Source organism: Mytilus trossulus, chromosome 7 (assembly GCF_036588685.1).
Source record: "Mytilus trossulus isolate FHL-02 chromosome 7, PNRI_Mtr1.1.1.hap1, whole genome shotgun sequence".
Taxonomy (NCBI): domain Eukaryota; kingdom Metazoa; phylum Mollusca; class Bivalvia; order Mytilida; family Mytilidae; genus Mytilus; species Mytilus trossulus.
The window spans coordinates 69,498,673-69,515,339 of record NC_086379.1 but is presented as its reverse complement, the minus strand read 5'-3'; the positions used below and the strand labels follow the sequence as shown (position 1 = coordinate 69,515,339).

The 16,667-nt window shown below is 32.3% G+C and overlaps 1 protein-coding gene across 1 annotated transcript; it reads right to left on the bottom strand.

The window, feature by feature from the left end:
• Window positions 1–477: 477 nt before the first annotated feature.
• On the bottom strand, window positions 478–6,254 carry LOC134727234 (alpha-(1,3)-fucosyltransferase 10-like). Its single transcript, XM_063591612.1, has 6 exons — window positions 6,134–6,254; window positions 5,467–5,530; window positions 4,711–4,832; window positions 3,654–4,057; window positions 1,689–1,863; window positions 478–960 (listed from the first exon to the last, which is right to left on the bottom strand). Exons 1-6 carry the CDS (start codon window positions 6,212–6,214, stop codon window positions 478–480), a joined length of 1,329 nt encoding a protein of 442 aa, XP_063447682.1. The 5' UTR covers window positions 6,215–6,254.
• Window positions 6,255–16,667: the final 10,413 nt, after the last annotated feature.

The window sequence follows — 16,667 nt, the reverse complement described above, 5'->3', positions numbered from 1 at the left end:
TAATAAATGAATATTGAATAGTATGATTAAGCCTATTGATAAAAGTTAATTAAACCACGGTTTCGGGAAGGGGATTTTCGCCATTTAGTGGGAGGTGGGTGTTTCATGTATAGATTTGAATGTGAAAACTTGTCAAAAATGTAAACGAAAGTATATGTTAATAGCAAAAGTAACGAACTCCAAAGTTGATTTAAAAAAGGTTCAGGTCCATAAAAACTGACGAAATCAAATGTATTAAGACTTTATCAATCAACGGAAGAAATCTAAAACAACTGTCATATTCCTTATAACAAGTCATTTCCTGAAAAGAAAATTGTGTGTTAAAAATTTTTTTTGTGTGTTAATTAACAGTTGGCAGATAAAATAAAAAGAAATCATAAAAAATAATGTTTTACTTTCCATATCCTAGACGGTATATTCCACGACATTTTATCTGTATATATATGAGACTGGATACAGTTATTCATAGTATTACTTTTACAAGACGTCAGTAGTTATTCCAGATAAGTATTCGTTGAATTCCTTGGAAGTTACTTTTCGATTAAGCTTGGCAAAATGGGATACCGCTTTAGCTTCAAAGATGGACTGATAATATAAATGTCTATATATGCTTTCAAAAGGTCTCGGCTTAACTTTTGGATTAAATTTCACAGGACCAGGACAGCCAAAATGACTGTGATTTGCTCTGTATCTTAATATAGGAAGTCCCGATGTCGTTCTCCTTTTGTTTTCATGTAAAATTTTACAAATATTACACTGGGCGCGCATATGGGGATCCATGAAATCTCGTTTTTGTAGAACATGCTTTAGATATGTATTGGTGACTCCTGTCTTCTTCCATGCTGTATATTCGTTATACACGTCATCATTATTGTTCAAGAGGTGTATATAATCAGCTATTTTCTTAGGTGAGCTTATATCCTTTATTATTATAGCGGAATGGTTTGACGGAAGAAAGTCCTGGAAAATAGAATTAACCCATTTGTAAATCATCCTATACAAATTATTCATTTTGCAAAGAAGTTATAAATCAGAAGATAGTTCTGTTTTGATTTAGAAACAGAGGGAATCTATACTATATGAGTGCAAATTAATTGCTGTTTTGCTGTTGTATTCATCATAACAAGCTCACTTTCCAGAATTATTTGTTTATATCCTGTTTGTAAGTGCTTCAGACGGAAAGAATTAATAACGCGTTGATTTAATTTTTTAACATATATAGTCAGGAAGATAAGTTTTTAAAATATGTAAAAAAAAAAGTTTTCCATATAGTTATGGTTTAGTGCAGTCTATTGCTATTATATTACTATACATGTACGATCTAACATATTCATAGGAATGGAACCAAATGGAACTAAATGTGAAGTATAAATGAATACCTGTACAATGTTACAGTACTGTAGTTGCCACCGTTTATGCCGGGGGATATGTCAGCTGCAAACGACTATCAAATCCAAAACTTAATCTTTTTCAGAAAGTATTTTTTTCGCGTTAAATACATACAGTATATTATAAAATTAATGTAAAATGTTTTGAACTTGACTACTGAGTCAGGTGACGCTAAAAATGGGTGCGAACAACATTGCAGAACTTTGCATTTGCACCAAAAAGCATTTCAGTTTGCCACATTTCATACATGTTGATCAATTTCGCCTATGTGAACTTTTAAACACATGATCTTTTCATACCTGTACTTTGGTAGAACCTAAAACAATAGGAACTGAACCGAGGTATAACGGTCTCCATAACTTCTCTGTAATGTAGTCATCACATATAGAATTCTCCATTGCAAGTGTGAACTTATATTTAGCCATTAGCTTGTAGAACTTTGTATCAAACATTCCAGGCAGGGGATCTATAAGACTAAAAAGTTTAACGAAAAATTTTATTTGTCATATATACATCTGGAAAAAAGTATTTTCGCGCTTTCACAAAAAATACAAATTTTGCAGGCCTCATTTTTTCCAAAACATTGGTTCTGTAACAAATACAGATTTTTATGAATTAAACTCATCCACAACTTTTTGAATGTAAGTTAATAACACAAATTCCATGCCATAAAAGGATCAAAAGTGTATAGCAGAACCCAAATTAGTATACACATTCTACAATCATATCATTCTACATTGTTTTCAATGGAAGTGTTGCAATACGTTTTGCCAGGTGAATATATTGCTTATAATTGTTTCTTACAAAATGAATGTAGTAATCGTGTTGGATTTTACTTGTAAAGAAGTTAAGGGTAATACTAAACAAGTTATGTGATCTTGAAGTCATTCATTGAATTGAATAGATCGCATTTAGGCAGTACTTGAGATTTATGCAGTTGTTGATTATACATGATAACCGAAAATGCTTCTGAAATTATTCATGTTATATTTTTTTCTTTCAAATATCTATTTATTGCAAAATGATTAAACAAACACAATCATAACCAAATATACACATCAGCTCGGAAACTCGAAACCAAAAACACAAATAGTTCGTCATGCTGTTAAAGATGGAAACTTAAATCTATTGATATTATTTTAGTCACATATAATTCAGGTCATTTGGGTAAATAATGTAAATGTCTATAGAAAACAACCTACTGTAACGTCACAGACCCAAATTCGCCGAGTACCTACATTGCATTCATAAGGCAAATCAAAAGCTGTGGAAATCTTGCAGGTTTCCTTAGAGACTAATCAATAAACAATGATTTCATACAATTACGATTTACCATTAGTATGGGTACGTCTCCGAATGATAGCTATAAGCACTTATATTTGCACCCCAAAAAACTTGTCTTCCGTAATAAAAAGAAGATTCATGCGACGTCTACAAAAAGTCTTTTTTGCTGTTTTTAGATAATAAAAAGATATTGCAGACATTCATTTTCGTTCAATATGCATAACAAGTTTAAGTATGGACTATTGTCAAATTGTTTAACAATATGGAAAAAATAAATAACGAAAATCCTGAAAAGTAAACATTTTTGTTAAGGGCTAGCTTAAGCCTGAGTGTGTCCGGTTGCGGGATATATTTTTTTTGCGGTGTTGAGGACCCATTGGTGGCCTTCGGCTGTTTTTCTTCTCTTTTGTTGGGTTGTTGTCTCTTTGACACAGCACCCGTTTCCGTTCTCAATTATAGTATTTATTCGATGTTACAGACGATTTGTAAGATGGTGTGGTATATGATGTGGTATGAGTGCCAATGAGACAACATTCCATCTAAGTCACAGTTTGTAAAAAAGTAAACCATTTAAATCAAAGTAAGGCCTTCAACTTGAAGTCATTGCTCATACTAAACAGGAAGCTATAAAAGGCCCCAAAATGGCATTTCAAACAGGAAAACCAAAGGTCTAGTCTATATAAGAAACGAGAAACACTTTTAGCATTGGCGCAATTTGGTATACTCAATTCAGTCTCTTGGGTGGTTTAGAGGTCGGTACAATCCCATTTTCTATGTTTCAGTTTCCAGATACATATTTTAAATAAGATACATCTACAAAATAAAAGTTTTTTAAACCTTTTTCCAATGTATAAGAAAACTTTTTTGCCTCATAATGCATGACCGAAACAAAATTTTTACACTTGAATTGTTTCCTTCTACTATGAACATAAATATACATGTAAGCATGCAAATAAAAGATGCGTCTGTGTTAACCTTACCTTTCAGGTAAGTCTTTGTTGTGAAGACATTTTCCGTATGAGTCTACTTTAAGATACTTCATCAGCTCTTTGACAAACTCATCTCTTCCAGATGGTGGATTACAGTCACTATGCACATATACTACTGGAGATAGTTCTGTTAAGTATTTGTTTTTCTTAAGAGTTGGCACAAAATATTTACTACTCTCTAACCAGTCAATACTTTGTACATCACGGAGCAGTATTGGGAAAGTTGATTCTCTCCTAAATGTGCTGGTAATGTTGAATAGGTCCATGACTTCAGAATGGGAGAGTAAGTAGTTATTCTTAGGGGATTCCTCTTGAAATAGACCCCATAAATCATCTGGTTGACGTGGTAGCGGAAGGTCATGCGGTTTCAGAAAGGTGCCATCAAACAAGAAAGCCTGGAATAAAGTATTTAGCGAAAAGAATTATTATAATTTTCTTTGTCGTATCACTTCTGGAATCATTTGACAGAATTTAAATCTAACTGAAGAACTTTCCAAGTCAATTCAGTGTACACCAAAACGAAAATGAAACTACGTTTGTTAATGACGTTCAGCTTTTTCAAATATCTGATAAAATACCGAGCGATCGGCATCCCAAATGTCATGGTGGTAAATATTTGTGAACTGCATTTTAGTCTTCAATTGAGCGAATTATTTATGAAGTTGCTGATGTCGTATGGTGAGAAATTTTCCGTTAACGAACCAGGTTTGTTTTAGTTGAGCAGAAACTGTTGATTTTTTATGTGCACCTTAATTCACACCCTGTTTATTGTGGTTTTGGTGGTGTGGCTTCTTTGGGGTCTGAATACTTAGTGTTTTGCTGTCTTTATTTACAGTTCGTCATTATGGCATCAATGTTGGTCCCTTTTTTCTTCATCGTTTTTTTCCTACAGTAACATTTAGCGCGATATAGTTGAAAATCGTATCAAAAATTTTCCTCAAACTGACATTTTAATTATTATGCATAGATAACTACTTGATGCAAAATGCGGGGGAGGTACACATGTACTTCATACGCTGCGGCAAGGACATAAATATACTTTTCATACCTTATTTCTTGGGTTGTCTTGGTATTCTTTTTTATTTGTTACAAAACATTTAACATCATCACAGCTTGAATAAAAACTTGTACTGTGATTTGAAAAGAAACTCCACCATATAATTATAGGTTCTACAAAAGATTAATTATCATCAAAGCACATACTAATGAATCGATTTGTTATACAAAATAAAATAAATGTTTTCAAGTACGGTTCGAACTAGATCAAGATAGCTGAACACATTCATTCATGTTATCTAGAAAATACAAAATGGCGTCAGATATTACTTAGAATGATGAAAACATCGGTTTTATGTTCATAATAAAGTAAACCGGTAAGTGATGTCTTTTTTTTTTAATACAAATGAAAGAGGGGTGTAAAATACCAGAGGGAGAGTCAAACTCACAGATTGAAAATAAACTGACAACGTCATGGCTAAATAATAAAAAGACAAACACAAATAATAGTACAAAAGACAAAACATAGAAAACTAAGAACTAAGCAACACGAACCCCACCAAAAACTGGGGGTGATCTCAGGTGCTCTGGAAGGGTAAATCCTACTCCACACATATCAACCATCCCCCGATATACCATAGATCTGATCTTAAAGGATTACATTGGTGTCTCTTTTAATACGAGTGTGGTCATTCAACATTCGGTATTAACATTTATATGATATTTCTATATAAGCACACTTGTGTATTCAATTGATATTTAGAATACGATATGTAATATGACACAATTTCTTTCGGGTCATACATACCTTCTCCTTTTGGATTTAACTGTTCTTCAACGTGAAAACCAAGTCGCAGCTTCAATTCAGGAGGCTGCAAAATATTTGATTATTTATTATTGATACATACAGACATGGGCACAATACAGAAAACCGCCACCAAAAGTGGAAAATGTCCGTTAGTGTCCTACACCAATGGCGTACAAGGGCAGTAAGTAAGTAAGTAAAATAGAAATACAGAAATACAGAGCTGTGGCATACTTTTCAATTACGAACAAATTAATGATAAAAAAAACCGCAAAGATGTGTACAATTAATATTATAGGCCTATATTGTCTCTGATAAGCAGAACACAGTTTTTCGTCACCTATAAGAGTTTTGCTTGCTGTAAAAAGAAAAATGCTACCCTTACAATGGCTTGTATTTTTTTTTATTATTCCTATGAAGGTTTTAAAAAAATCAGATTGGTTTTGTTATTTGTTGAAATATAATTCGTAAAAGTGACAATTACTTACACATAACTTGTATTTCCTGAGTTTTGTGAAAAGGATGGTTTTATGTTTTGTAAAGGCCTAAAATTACAAATGATAGATATAACAATAAGGGAATAACAAGAACGATAATCAAGCGAAATTGTCAAAAAGTAACATAACAATGATCTTGAATTTGAAAAAAAAGAATGCGTAATAATACTCACCAAAACAGAAACGTACAAATAACCCATAAAAATTGAAATCAATAATAACAAAAATATAACAATATACAATATTCTTCCCATTTATAGTAACTTTGTAAAAGTAAACTAACGAATACGTATTGTTATTTATAAACCCTTCAGGAAATCAATGATCTGCATCTACAATAAACAAATCTCTGAAATCTGATAACATGTTCAATGTTCCATGTTAAAGACAGCACATAGTATGAATACTGTAATGTATACGTTTTACTTTTTAAGTACATTTAATTTTAAACAAGGTAAAAATAAAGAGAAGTTTCAAACAAGGTAAAAATAAAGAGAAGTTTCAAACAAGGTAAAAATAAAGAGAAGTTTTCTAACAAGACGGATAATATATTTGGAAAGGAACAACTGGCTAGCAGATTGCTCAAAGTCATCGATGCAGCATTCCAACACTTTTATATACATGTATCCGCAAAAAATCCCACCCGCATACCTCCCTTAATTTTATCTTTAGAGGTAGATACTTTAATGGGGCATATTTTTCTCCCCACCTTGTCATTTATCAAATTGATATGATTTTAGTTGATGTAATTTCGTATGAATCATGTATTATAATTTCTTATTAAATTTAAACTTTCATGTCAAATGTTTTATTTGCAATATGTTCTTTTTTGTATTTAATGATTTTGAATAAATAACAATTTTTCGTCAATTTAGTTTTTATATCATGTAGAAAAAGAGGGACGAAAGATACCAGGTGAAAAGCCAAACTGACAAATCGAAAATAAACTGACAATGCCATGCGTTCCATGCGTTCTGTATGGCTTATATGAAAAACTACAAACAGACAAATAATAGTACTCATGAAATAGCATAGACCACTAAAGACTGAGCAACAATAACCCAACCAAAAACTGGGGTGATCTCAGGTGCTTCGGAAGGATAAGCAGATCCTGCTTCACATATGTCAACCATTGTGTTGCTCATGTTAATACAAACACGGTAAAAAGTCACATTCGAGAAAAGGAAGGGAATTGTAGATACGACGTAAGGAACATATCCTATATCATCTGTGGAACGGTTATTCCACGGTTATGTACAGTGGTGCATGCTGCTTCGAATTCTAAGGTTAAATGAACATGAATAAGAATAAGAATAGTATTTATTTAGTCTAAAACCAAAAAAAAATGGATTGTTACCAAATAAACAAATATCAAACAAATATATAAACATAATATAACAAAACGATAGACAGAAACCAATACAAACATATAGCAGGGATATATCTCAGACGCATGCAATATTAAGCAAGGTGTAAGACAAGGAGGAACGATGTTACATTGTAGCTAAATTTTTCAAAAGTATATAAACCATGCCTGTTTATGCCCCCACATACGATGGTAGAGGGGCATTATGTGTTCTGGTCTGTGCGTCCGTTCCTTCTGACATCTATCTGTCACGCTTCTAGTTAAAGTTTTTGGTCAAGGTACTTTTTGATGAAGTTGAAGTCTAATCAGCTTGAAACTTTAAACATGATTTTCCTACGATATGATACTTTTAATTTGAATGCCAAACTAGAATTTTGTCCTCAATATCACGATCCACAGAACATGAAAGTGCGAGTGGGGCATACGTGTACTATGGACACATTCTTTTTTAACAACTTCGTAGCCTCAAAAGGTAGTTGACAAGTTGGGTTTGAAAGTTTCTGTGCCACTACTTGCGAAGACGACATAGCTATAGTAGGGAATAACCCTACTCAGAAGTACAAATAAATATAGCATATGACTTCAAGTTACATCCAATGACTAACTTATCTTGATGCAGATGGCATTGGATAAATATCACAACAAACGACTAAGGTGTATGTGTATGAAGCTTTCAAAACAACGAAATTCTGTAAACTGCAATTATTGCTGTAATTGTCATTCCAAATTCTGATCAATACAAGATTTAAACTGTAATCAAGGATAGCATATAGCACACATTTTTCAGACTTATTGTTATTTACAAAGACAAAAACTATAAAGGATAGTGCTATTATATTTTATAAGTAATGTCATATGAAGTGCAAACTCGTGCAGTGTTGTGTCAGTTGACTGGTCACTTTTTCATATTCTTTTTTACAATGGTGTTTTATTTCTGTTTAGTTTAGTTACCTCCTCGACATATCGCTCCCTTGAATTAACATATATATATACGCGACTTCAACCAAAATATATATCTTTTGATTAACTTTTCAAATTTAGATACAATTTGTCCGTATCTAACAGAGTTATGAGGAGGGAAGATTAAAAATGATCCGCACAATGTGTCTATGGAAGTATTGTGTTTGTCCAAATTATTATATTACGTCGTCACATCATTTATTTTAAATAGCCTTACAATACCATCATAATTGATTGGACTAGAGGTATGAACATAAATTGTATGAATTTCAAGATTACATATGTGTTACAAAATTACGTCACTGTTTATGATGTCCTGTGCTGTTTGTCGTTAATGAAAGATGTTCGTTGTTATTCTGCAGTTTACATGTTGTAACCACTATGATATTATTTAATTGTGTATTTCTCTGTGATGAGTTTTCTTGTGTTTGTTTGTGTTTAATCATCTCACGTAGTGTCGTCATTTTGAAATTGCCATATAAGCGGGTAGTTTTGCTAGACATAAACCTAAGTTAAACCCATCAATTTATTCTTGTACCAAGTCAGGAATATGGCAGTTCATATCAAATAGTTCGTTCCTTTGTTTTCCTATTATAGTAAATGTTACATTGTGTACTAAGTAATGAGATTACCTTGGGTTTAGTTTGTTACCTGGGTTTGTTTAAAGTCATATGAAACGAGTGAGTGGTGAAAAATAATGTTTATCCAATTCTTGAACCAATGCATGAATATATCATAAACTTAGTCCTCTGTGCACGATTTTATAATTTTTTACGCAAATTTATCGTATAATCGTCATTTTTTTCTCTCTGTCTGTTATGATTTCATAAATATGGTTGCTCATTAAATGCCGTGTTTTGAAGCCAAAGTTTACCGATTGTCACCTTATAGTAAATAAATAACAAAAAAACATGGGTATTGAGCACGCTTTAAACATGTACTATCAGATAATTGTTTATTTTAATCACAGATCCACGCGTATTGCGATCACCGGATTTTTACGAGGTTTACGCTCAGGTCACTTTAAAAGTAAAAACACAAAAATACTGAACCCCGAGGAAAATTCAAAAAGGAAAATCAAAAATCAAAAGGCAAAATCAAAAGTCCAAACACATCAAACGAATGGATAACAACTGTCATATTCCTGACTTGGTACAGGCATTTTCTAATGTAGAAAATGGTGGATTGAACCTGGTTTTATAGCTAGCTAAACCTCTCACTTGTATGACAGTCGCATCAAATTCCATTACATTGTCAACGATGTATGAACAAAACAAACATACTTAAAGAGTAAACATGTCAAAAATAGGGGTACAACAGTCAATATTGTGTTATCATCTTAATACCACTACATTAACAACAAATGTAACAAAGAAGCACAAAAAGGCATACATCAATTTAACATTCTCATTTTGCTTTTCTTATACGGCTGAATTTATCTATAGACATAAAAATAATTTTGTCGTATGACGGCATACATAAATGCAGACTCACGTAAAATAGATATAACAAAAAACAGATTTAACAGTAAAAGTAATAATAATAAATAAAATAATGGTGTGGTTCAAAGTATGACGGGTTACATAAGTACAGTTTCACGTCAAATACGACTGAATTTATCTATGTAAAGTCTACCCATAAATGAAAGTACTGGTGTAAAATTGCGGGTTTGAAATTAGCACAGGTAGACATAAAAATAATTTTGTCGTATGACGGCATACATAAATGCAGACTCACGTAAAGTAGATATAACAAAAACCAGACTTAACAGTAAAAGTAATAATATTATATATCAATATACTAAATAAATAAATGATTGGGAATACGTTAAAGTAATAAAAAGTCAAGAGAATTTCCGAACGCAATTTGGTTCCGAATAATATCTATCACGCTTTGTGCATGCAGACTCCACGCGGCCTTCACGTGATTTTACTATTTTTAGAATAATTTCATAGTAACCAAATGCACTTGATTCAACCTTTACTAATTATGCAACATTTTTGACCTGGCCGAGATTAATGTCCTATAATAAGAACCCATGCAGCTTTCACCTGATTCTCTATTTATAGAAAAATGTCAGAGTAACCTGTCCATATGAACTTGATTGATTCTTATCATGTTATTTATATGGAGCGCCTAAATAAATATCTTATTAACAGAATTTGTAGTGTCAGATGTTATATTAATTTATTTATGGCATCTTAATTAAACTGTAAATGCATACTATACGCTTTTATACCCAATATAAAAAATAGAGGCTAATAGGGTGGTAAAGTATAAAGATCGAAATTTAAAGAGAATAATTAAACAAAAATAAAGAATACAGACCAATGAGATGATAATGGGAAGAATACAAAAATTCGCGACTTCCATCGAAACACCCTTTAAGCAACATCTGCTATTTGCTCATTGGTGAAGGTCGAAAATGCTTCATTTAAAATACTTTTTAAAGCAACTTCTAAATATAATGCATTCGTTTTGCTCATTGTTGAAAGCCGTAAATGATTAATTTTTCATATTTTTTAAACAAATTCTAACTAAATATAATGCATTTGGTTTTTCTCATTGTTGAAGGCCGTAAATGCTTCAATTTTTAAATTCTGCTGTGTCCATATCAACGGCAGCCATTTTGAATTTTTTCAAAAGAGATGTCAATAACATTTGACTTAAGTCTAATATTCTGTCAGAACATGCTACTTTTACGTTTCCCCCCAAGAGGTTTCACTTTTTTTTGCTGCATGCAAACATCAAGCAGCCTTCCGTTGCTTTTCAGTATTTTGAGATTGAAGAATCCCGATGCATCCGAGTATTTAAGAACAATCCCGAAACAACCGAATGAACTTTCGTCAGGCTTTATTATATATCAATATACTAAATAAATAAATGATTGGGAATACGTTAAAGTAATAAAAAGTCAAGAGAATTTCCGAACGCAATTTGGTTCCGAATAATATCTATCACGCTTTGTGCATGCAGACTCCACGCGGCCTTCACGTGATTTTACTATTTTTAGAATAATTTCATAGTAACCAAATGCACTTGATTCAACCTTTACTAATTATGCAACATTTTTGACCTGGCCGAGATTAATGTCCTACTATAAGAACCCATGCAGCTTTCACCTGATTCTCTATTTATAGAAAAATGTCAGAGTAACCTGTCCATATGAACTTGATTGATTCTTATCATGTTATTTATATGGAGCGCCTAAATAAATATCTTATTAACAGAATTTGTAGTGTCAGATGTTATATTAATTTATTTATGGCATCTTAATTAAACTGTAAATGCATACTATACGCTTTTATACCCAATATAAAAAATAGAGGCTAATAGGGTGGTAAAGTATAAAGATCGAAATTTAAAGAGAATAATTAAACAAAAATAAAGAATACAGACCAATGAGATGATAATGGGAAGAATACAAAAATTCGCGACTTCCATCGAAACACCCTTTAAGCAACATCTGCTATTTGCTCATTGGTGAAGGTCGAAAATGCTTCATTTAAAATACTTTTTAAATCAACTTCTAAATATAATGCATTTCGTTTTGCTCATTGTTGAAAGCCGTAAATGATTAATTTTTCATATTTTTTAAACAAATTCTAACTAAATATAATGCATTTGGTTTTTCTCATTGTTGAAGGCCGTAAATGCTTCAATTTTTAAATTCTGCTGTGTCCATATCAACGGCAGCCATTTTGAATTTTTTCAAAAGAGATGTCAATAACATTTGACTTAAGTCTAATATTCTGTCAGAACATGCTACTTTTACGTTTCCCCCAAGAGGTTTCACTTTTTTTTGCTGCATGCAAACATCAAGCAGCCTTCCGTTGCTTTTCAGTATTTTGAGATTGAAGAATCCCGATGCATCCGAGTATTTAAGAACAATCCCGAAACAACCGAATGAACTTTCGTCAGGCTTTATTATATATCAAAAAGTAAAATCACAAAAATACTGAACTCAGAGGAAAATCAATTTGGAAAGTCCATAATCACATGGCAAAATCGAAAAACAAAACGGATCAAAAACGAATGGACAAGAACTGTCATATTCCTGACTTGGTACAGGCATTTTAAAATGTAGAAAATGGTGGATTAAACCTGGTTCTATAGCGCTAACCCTCTCACTTTAATAACAGTCTCATCAAATTCCGTTACATTTACATGATGCGTTAAATAAACAGTCACAATCAATAAAATAGTCAATATACTAAATAAATAAATGATTGGGAATACGTTAAAGTAATAAAAAGTCAAGAGAATTTCCGAACGTTTTATAGCATAACCCGAATAATCTAGTCACCGTACACTCCTTATCGCCGTAGTTGTCAATGTGTAGTTTTAAATATTATGACTGAATGCTGAGGGGTATCAATAATAACACATGTTCTGTTAACAATTTTTTATGTTAGTGTGGAATTAACGTTAAATATCTACCCGGTGTATACAGTTTGTTATAAGCGGAAGTACCTTCTTTTGGGATTTACTTTTTGTTTGAATTTGAGTTATCGCGAATGCGGGAATGGATGATTACATTTGTAAAGATATCGGGATTCACTGTTTCTTTATGTGGAAAATCGGGAGGACACCCTCACATTCATGTTACTGGAGTAGAAATAATTTTCTCTCAATTATACAGATATCCACCACAAATCAAAACAAAAGAAAATATTTAAAATATTAATCGTGAGCTACATACTGCTGACATGGCACATGCAGATGTATGCAGATAGGGAATCAATCTATGACAAGAAATCAGATCATGAACACGGGGCATATATCTCACATGAAAGGAACAGAGGTACGCTTTTATTGTACATGTAGTTCTTCATTTCAAAATGACAACAAGGCCTTAAACATATAGCAAAAACTATCACACCACTGCAAGTTTAAGATGGTTTTAGCAAAGGTTTGAGCAGATTTTCTTTTTTGAAAAAAGACGTTTTAATACTGAGAATCAATCCGTGGAGTAATGTCACTTAATGAAAACGGTATAGAAATTATACGTAACTATACCATCACATGTGCATGTTTAAGAATGTGGGACACGGTTAATTAAAACACTTGTGACTGGGATTTACCATTATAAACCTTACCATTGGACAGCACTATGTGGAACTGGGGAGACACATTATACATCAAACATCATGAAATTGAATATTTTGTCCAGAACTATACGAATGAAAATTATGATAGATCCGAATTTTATTCAGATTGTACTATTTCGATTTATTTACATAAACTTATTAAATCAGCTGCAGCATTAATATTATATGTAGACCTACATTGCATAAAACAACGGAAATAACATTGTATATTGATATAAACGATCAAACTTGTTAATGATAAATAAAATAATGGTGTGGTTCAAAGTATGACGGGATACATAAGTACAGTTTCACGTCAAATGTATATCATAAAAAAACAGACTAAACAGAAAAAGTAGTATTATTGAATAAAATAGTTTAGTCATTCATAGTATGTCAATTTCCTTAAGTAAAAATAATATCAATCAATGAAATAATTTTGCCGTTCAACGTATGTGGTTTTACATAACCACTGAGTCACTTCAAATACATATCTAAAAAAGACATATAAAAGAGTTCTATAATACGTAATTAAGATGATAACAAACGTCAGTACGCAAAATCTATACTTCAAGACCATCTTGTATTATTTGTGAAGTTGATACGGAATATTTATCAACAAGTTCTGGGTATCTTCCGATGAACTTTTTTAGAAAAAGGACGAGACGTTCTTTGACATACCCCTGGTTCATCAACTTTCTGCTCAGACACTGGTGACGTTTTACAAAGTCTGAATAGGAGCTGCAAGCTCTTGAATACCTAATAAGTTGGGAAATGTATATTCCATATGCAGGTGAAGTTGGTATATTACTACTAAGGTGAGGGAAATTGATAATTTCAAAATTAAAATCGTCTCGTTTGTCATAGATTCTGGTACTGAGATGACTGTGTATGTCAAATTCGAGGTATAAGTCTAAAAATGAGGCGGAGGAAGCAGTGTCTGTGGTCTCTTTATTTTCTAGTTCTGGTGGGTATATTAATGGACTCCAATCAGAAAAGTTCGGATTGTTAATGGAAAGAACATCATCAATATATCTGAAAGTGAAATTAAATAACCTGGCTTCTTTGATCTTCTTGTTTTTGACAAGTGCCTGAAGGAACTCCGATTCATATGAAAATAAGAAGAGGTCAGCAAGGAGAGGCGCACAGTCCGTTCCCGTAGGAATGCCGACAATTTGTTGAAAAAGTCTACCTCCAAATTCAACAAATATGTTGTAAATAAGAAACTCCAGCATACTGATCACTTGTTCCTCTGTGTAGTATGTTTTACCCTTTTGTTCCTTATTAACAAAATATGCCTTATGGTATCCCAAAGTGATAAATTTATAGCGTATGCTACCATTTTTATGATGAAAAGCATTGTTGATTATTTCTTTTAGACGGTTTTTCAATTTCACATGGGGAATGGTTGTATACAAGGTTGAAAAATCAAAAGTTTTAATAGAACTAATTTCAGAAAAAGACCGAGATTTAAAATTATCCAGAAGTTCTTTAGAGTTTTTCAGAATCCACATATGGTTAATACCACTACGCGAGTAAACAGTTTCACAGTATATCTGAAGACCCTCTTTAACTGCGGACAAAATTTTAGTCAATCTAATGGACAATTCTTTAGTAGAACAATCAGATGAGCCGGCAATGTACCGGAATTTTGTGAAGTTTAGGTACCCAATACAAACAAGGTAAGTCCTCCGATTTGTTGTTCAATGCAATGTTCATAGAAGCCATGAAGGACTTATGATTCGCCAAAATCTCATCCTTGTCAAATGATATGTTTTTGTATGTGGGATTACCTGAGTGTTAAACGTCACGCACGCTGTTCCTACAACCCCTATGATTAAAAACAGAATTTCGAAATTTCTTCCACCAAACAAAATAAAATGTTAACAAACAATAACCACTATAAAAACTAATTCAGTATATGTTTTCCTTTATGTTCTTATAGCTCTTGGTCATATGCTTAGTAATATCTAGTATATTTGAGGATTAAAACTACAAAACTATGTCAAAAAACGGATGTCCAACGTTACATTTTTGTTCAACTGTTTTATCTCTTATGTATAGTGATCCTATTTCTTATTCTCTTATCTTCCCGAAACTTGACAGAACCAACGAAGTGTTTCAGTTCTCGGTTAAATTAAAGCCGTTCTTTTGTCGAATTTTGTTTGATTCGGTGGCTGCATATTAGCTGGAATAAGAAAAATGTCCAATGACGTTTTTCGTTGACTTAACGACTGACAGGTAGTTTTATAATTTATAGAACCAGGTTTAATCCACCATTTTCTACATTTAAAAATGCCTGTACCAAGTCAGGAATATGACAGATCTTGTCTATTCGTTTTTGATGCGTTTTGTTATTTGATTTTGCCATGTGATTATGGACTTTCCGTATTGATTTTCCTCTGAGTTCAGTATTTTTGTTATTTTACTTTTTATAAGTAGACATAGCTAAAAATGTCTCAAAAATGTGAGATAATTATAACATCTACCGAAAGAACAAACATTTGCCTCATTGTTCGTGAGTTCAAAAATTGTAGATCCTATAAAACCATCATTACACAGTCGTTTTTCAAGCGGTAGCCATTTTGTCCAAGTTGATATTTCATTTGTCCAAGCAATTAATGCGGGTTTTTTACCTGATATTTCAATAAGTAATTTATAATTTACCAAAACAAAAGTTAGATACACGAATAGAACATAAAGTCTAGATTCTTTTTTTATTAACTGCATGTTTGGGTCTTACAGGAATAAAATGCTACGAAACATTACAAAACGGTAGCCATTTTGTCCAAACGTCGAAAACGTCGAAAAATCCAAACAAACCGGGGTTTTTTCAACGTTACATGTGCAAAATCTGATACTTAAGCGAATCGCATGGTGAAATTTAAAAAACAAAATGCTGGTTGTCGAAAAAACCCACGGTGCACATTGTGCATGAAAGGAAGGTAACTGAAAAACTTATCGGAAATAGAGACTAAAACAGTTTCATTGAATAAATGCAACCCCGTATTATACGGACGATTCAGGAGAAGATTAGAACATTTTAAAAGCAAGCAACTTCCAATGATAGGGTTATAATAAAATTAATAAATGGTTGTATTTGGACAAGTTATGTGCCAAGCAAATTTTTAATACAATTCAATTCAAGGGTAAATATGTTTTTATTTACTTGCAGAATGTCGGATATATTTGTATTAGGGTTGAATCAAGATGTGAAAAATTTACAATGACAAATGATATGCACCATGCAGTTTTAATTTTTTAGCAGCCTGCGATTTAAGTTTTGTTATA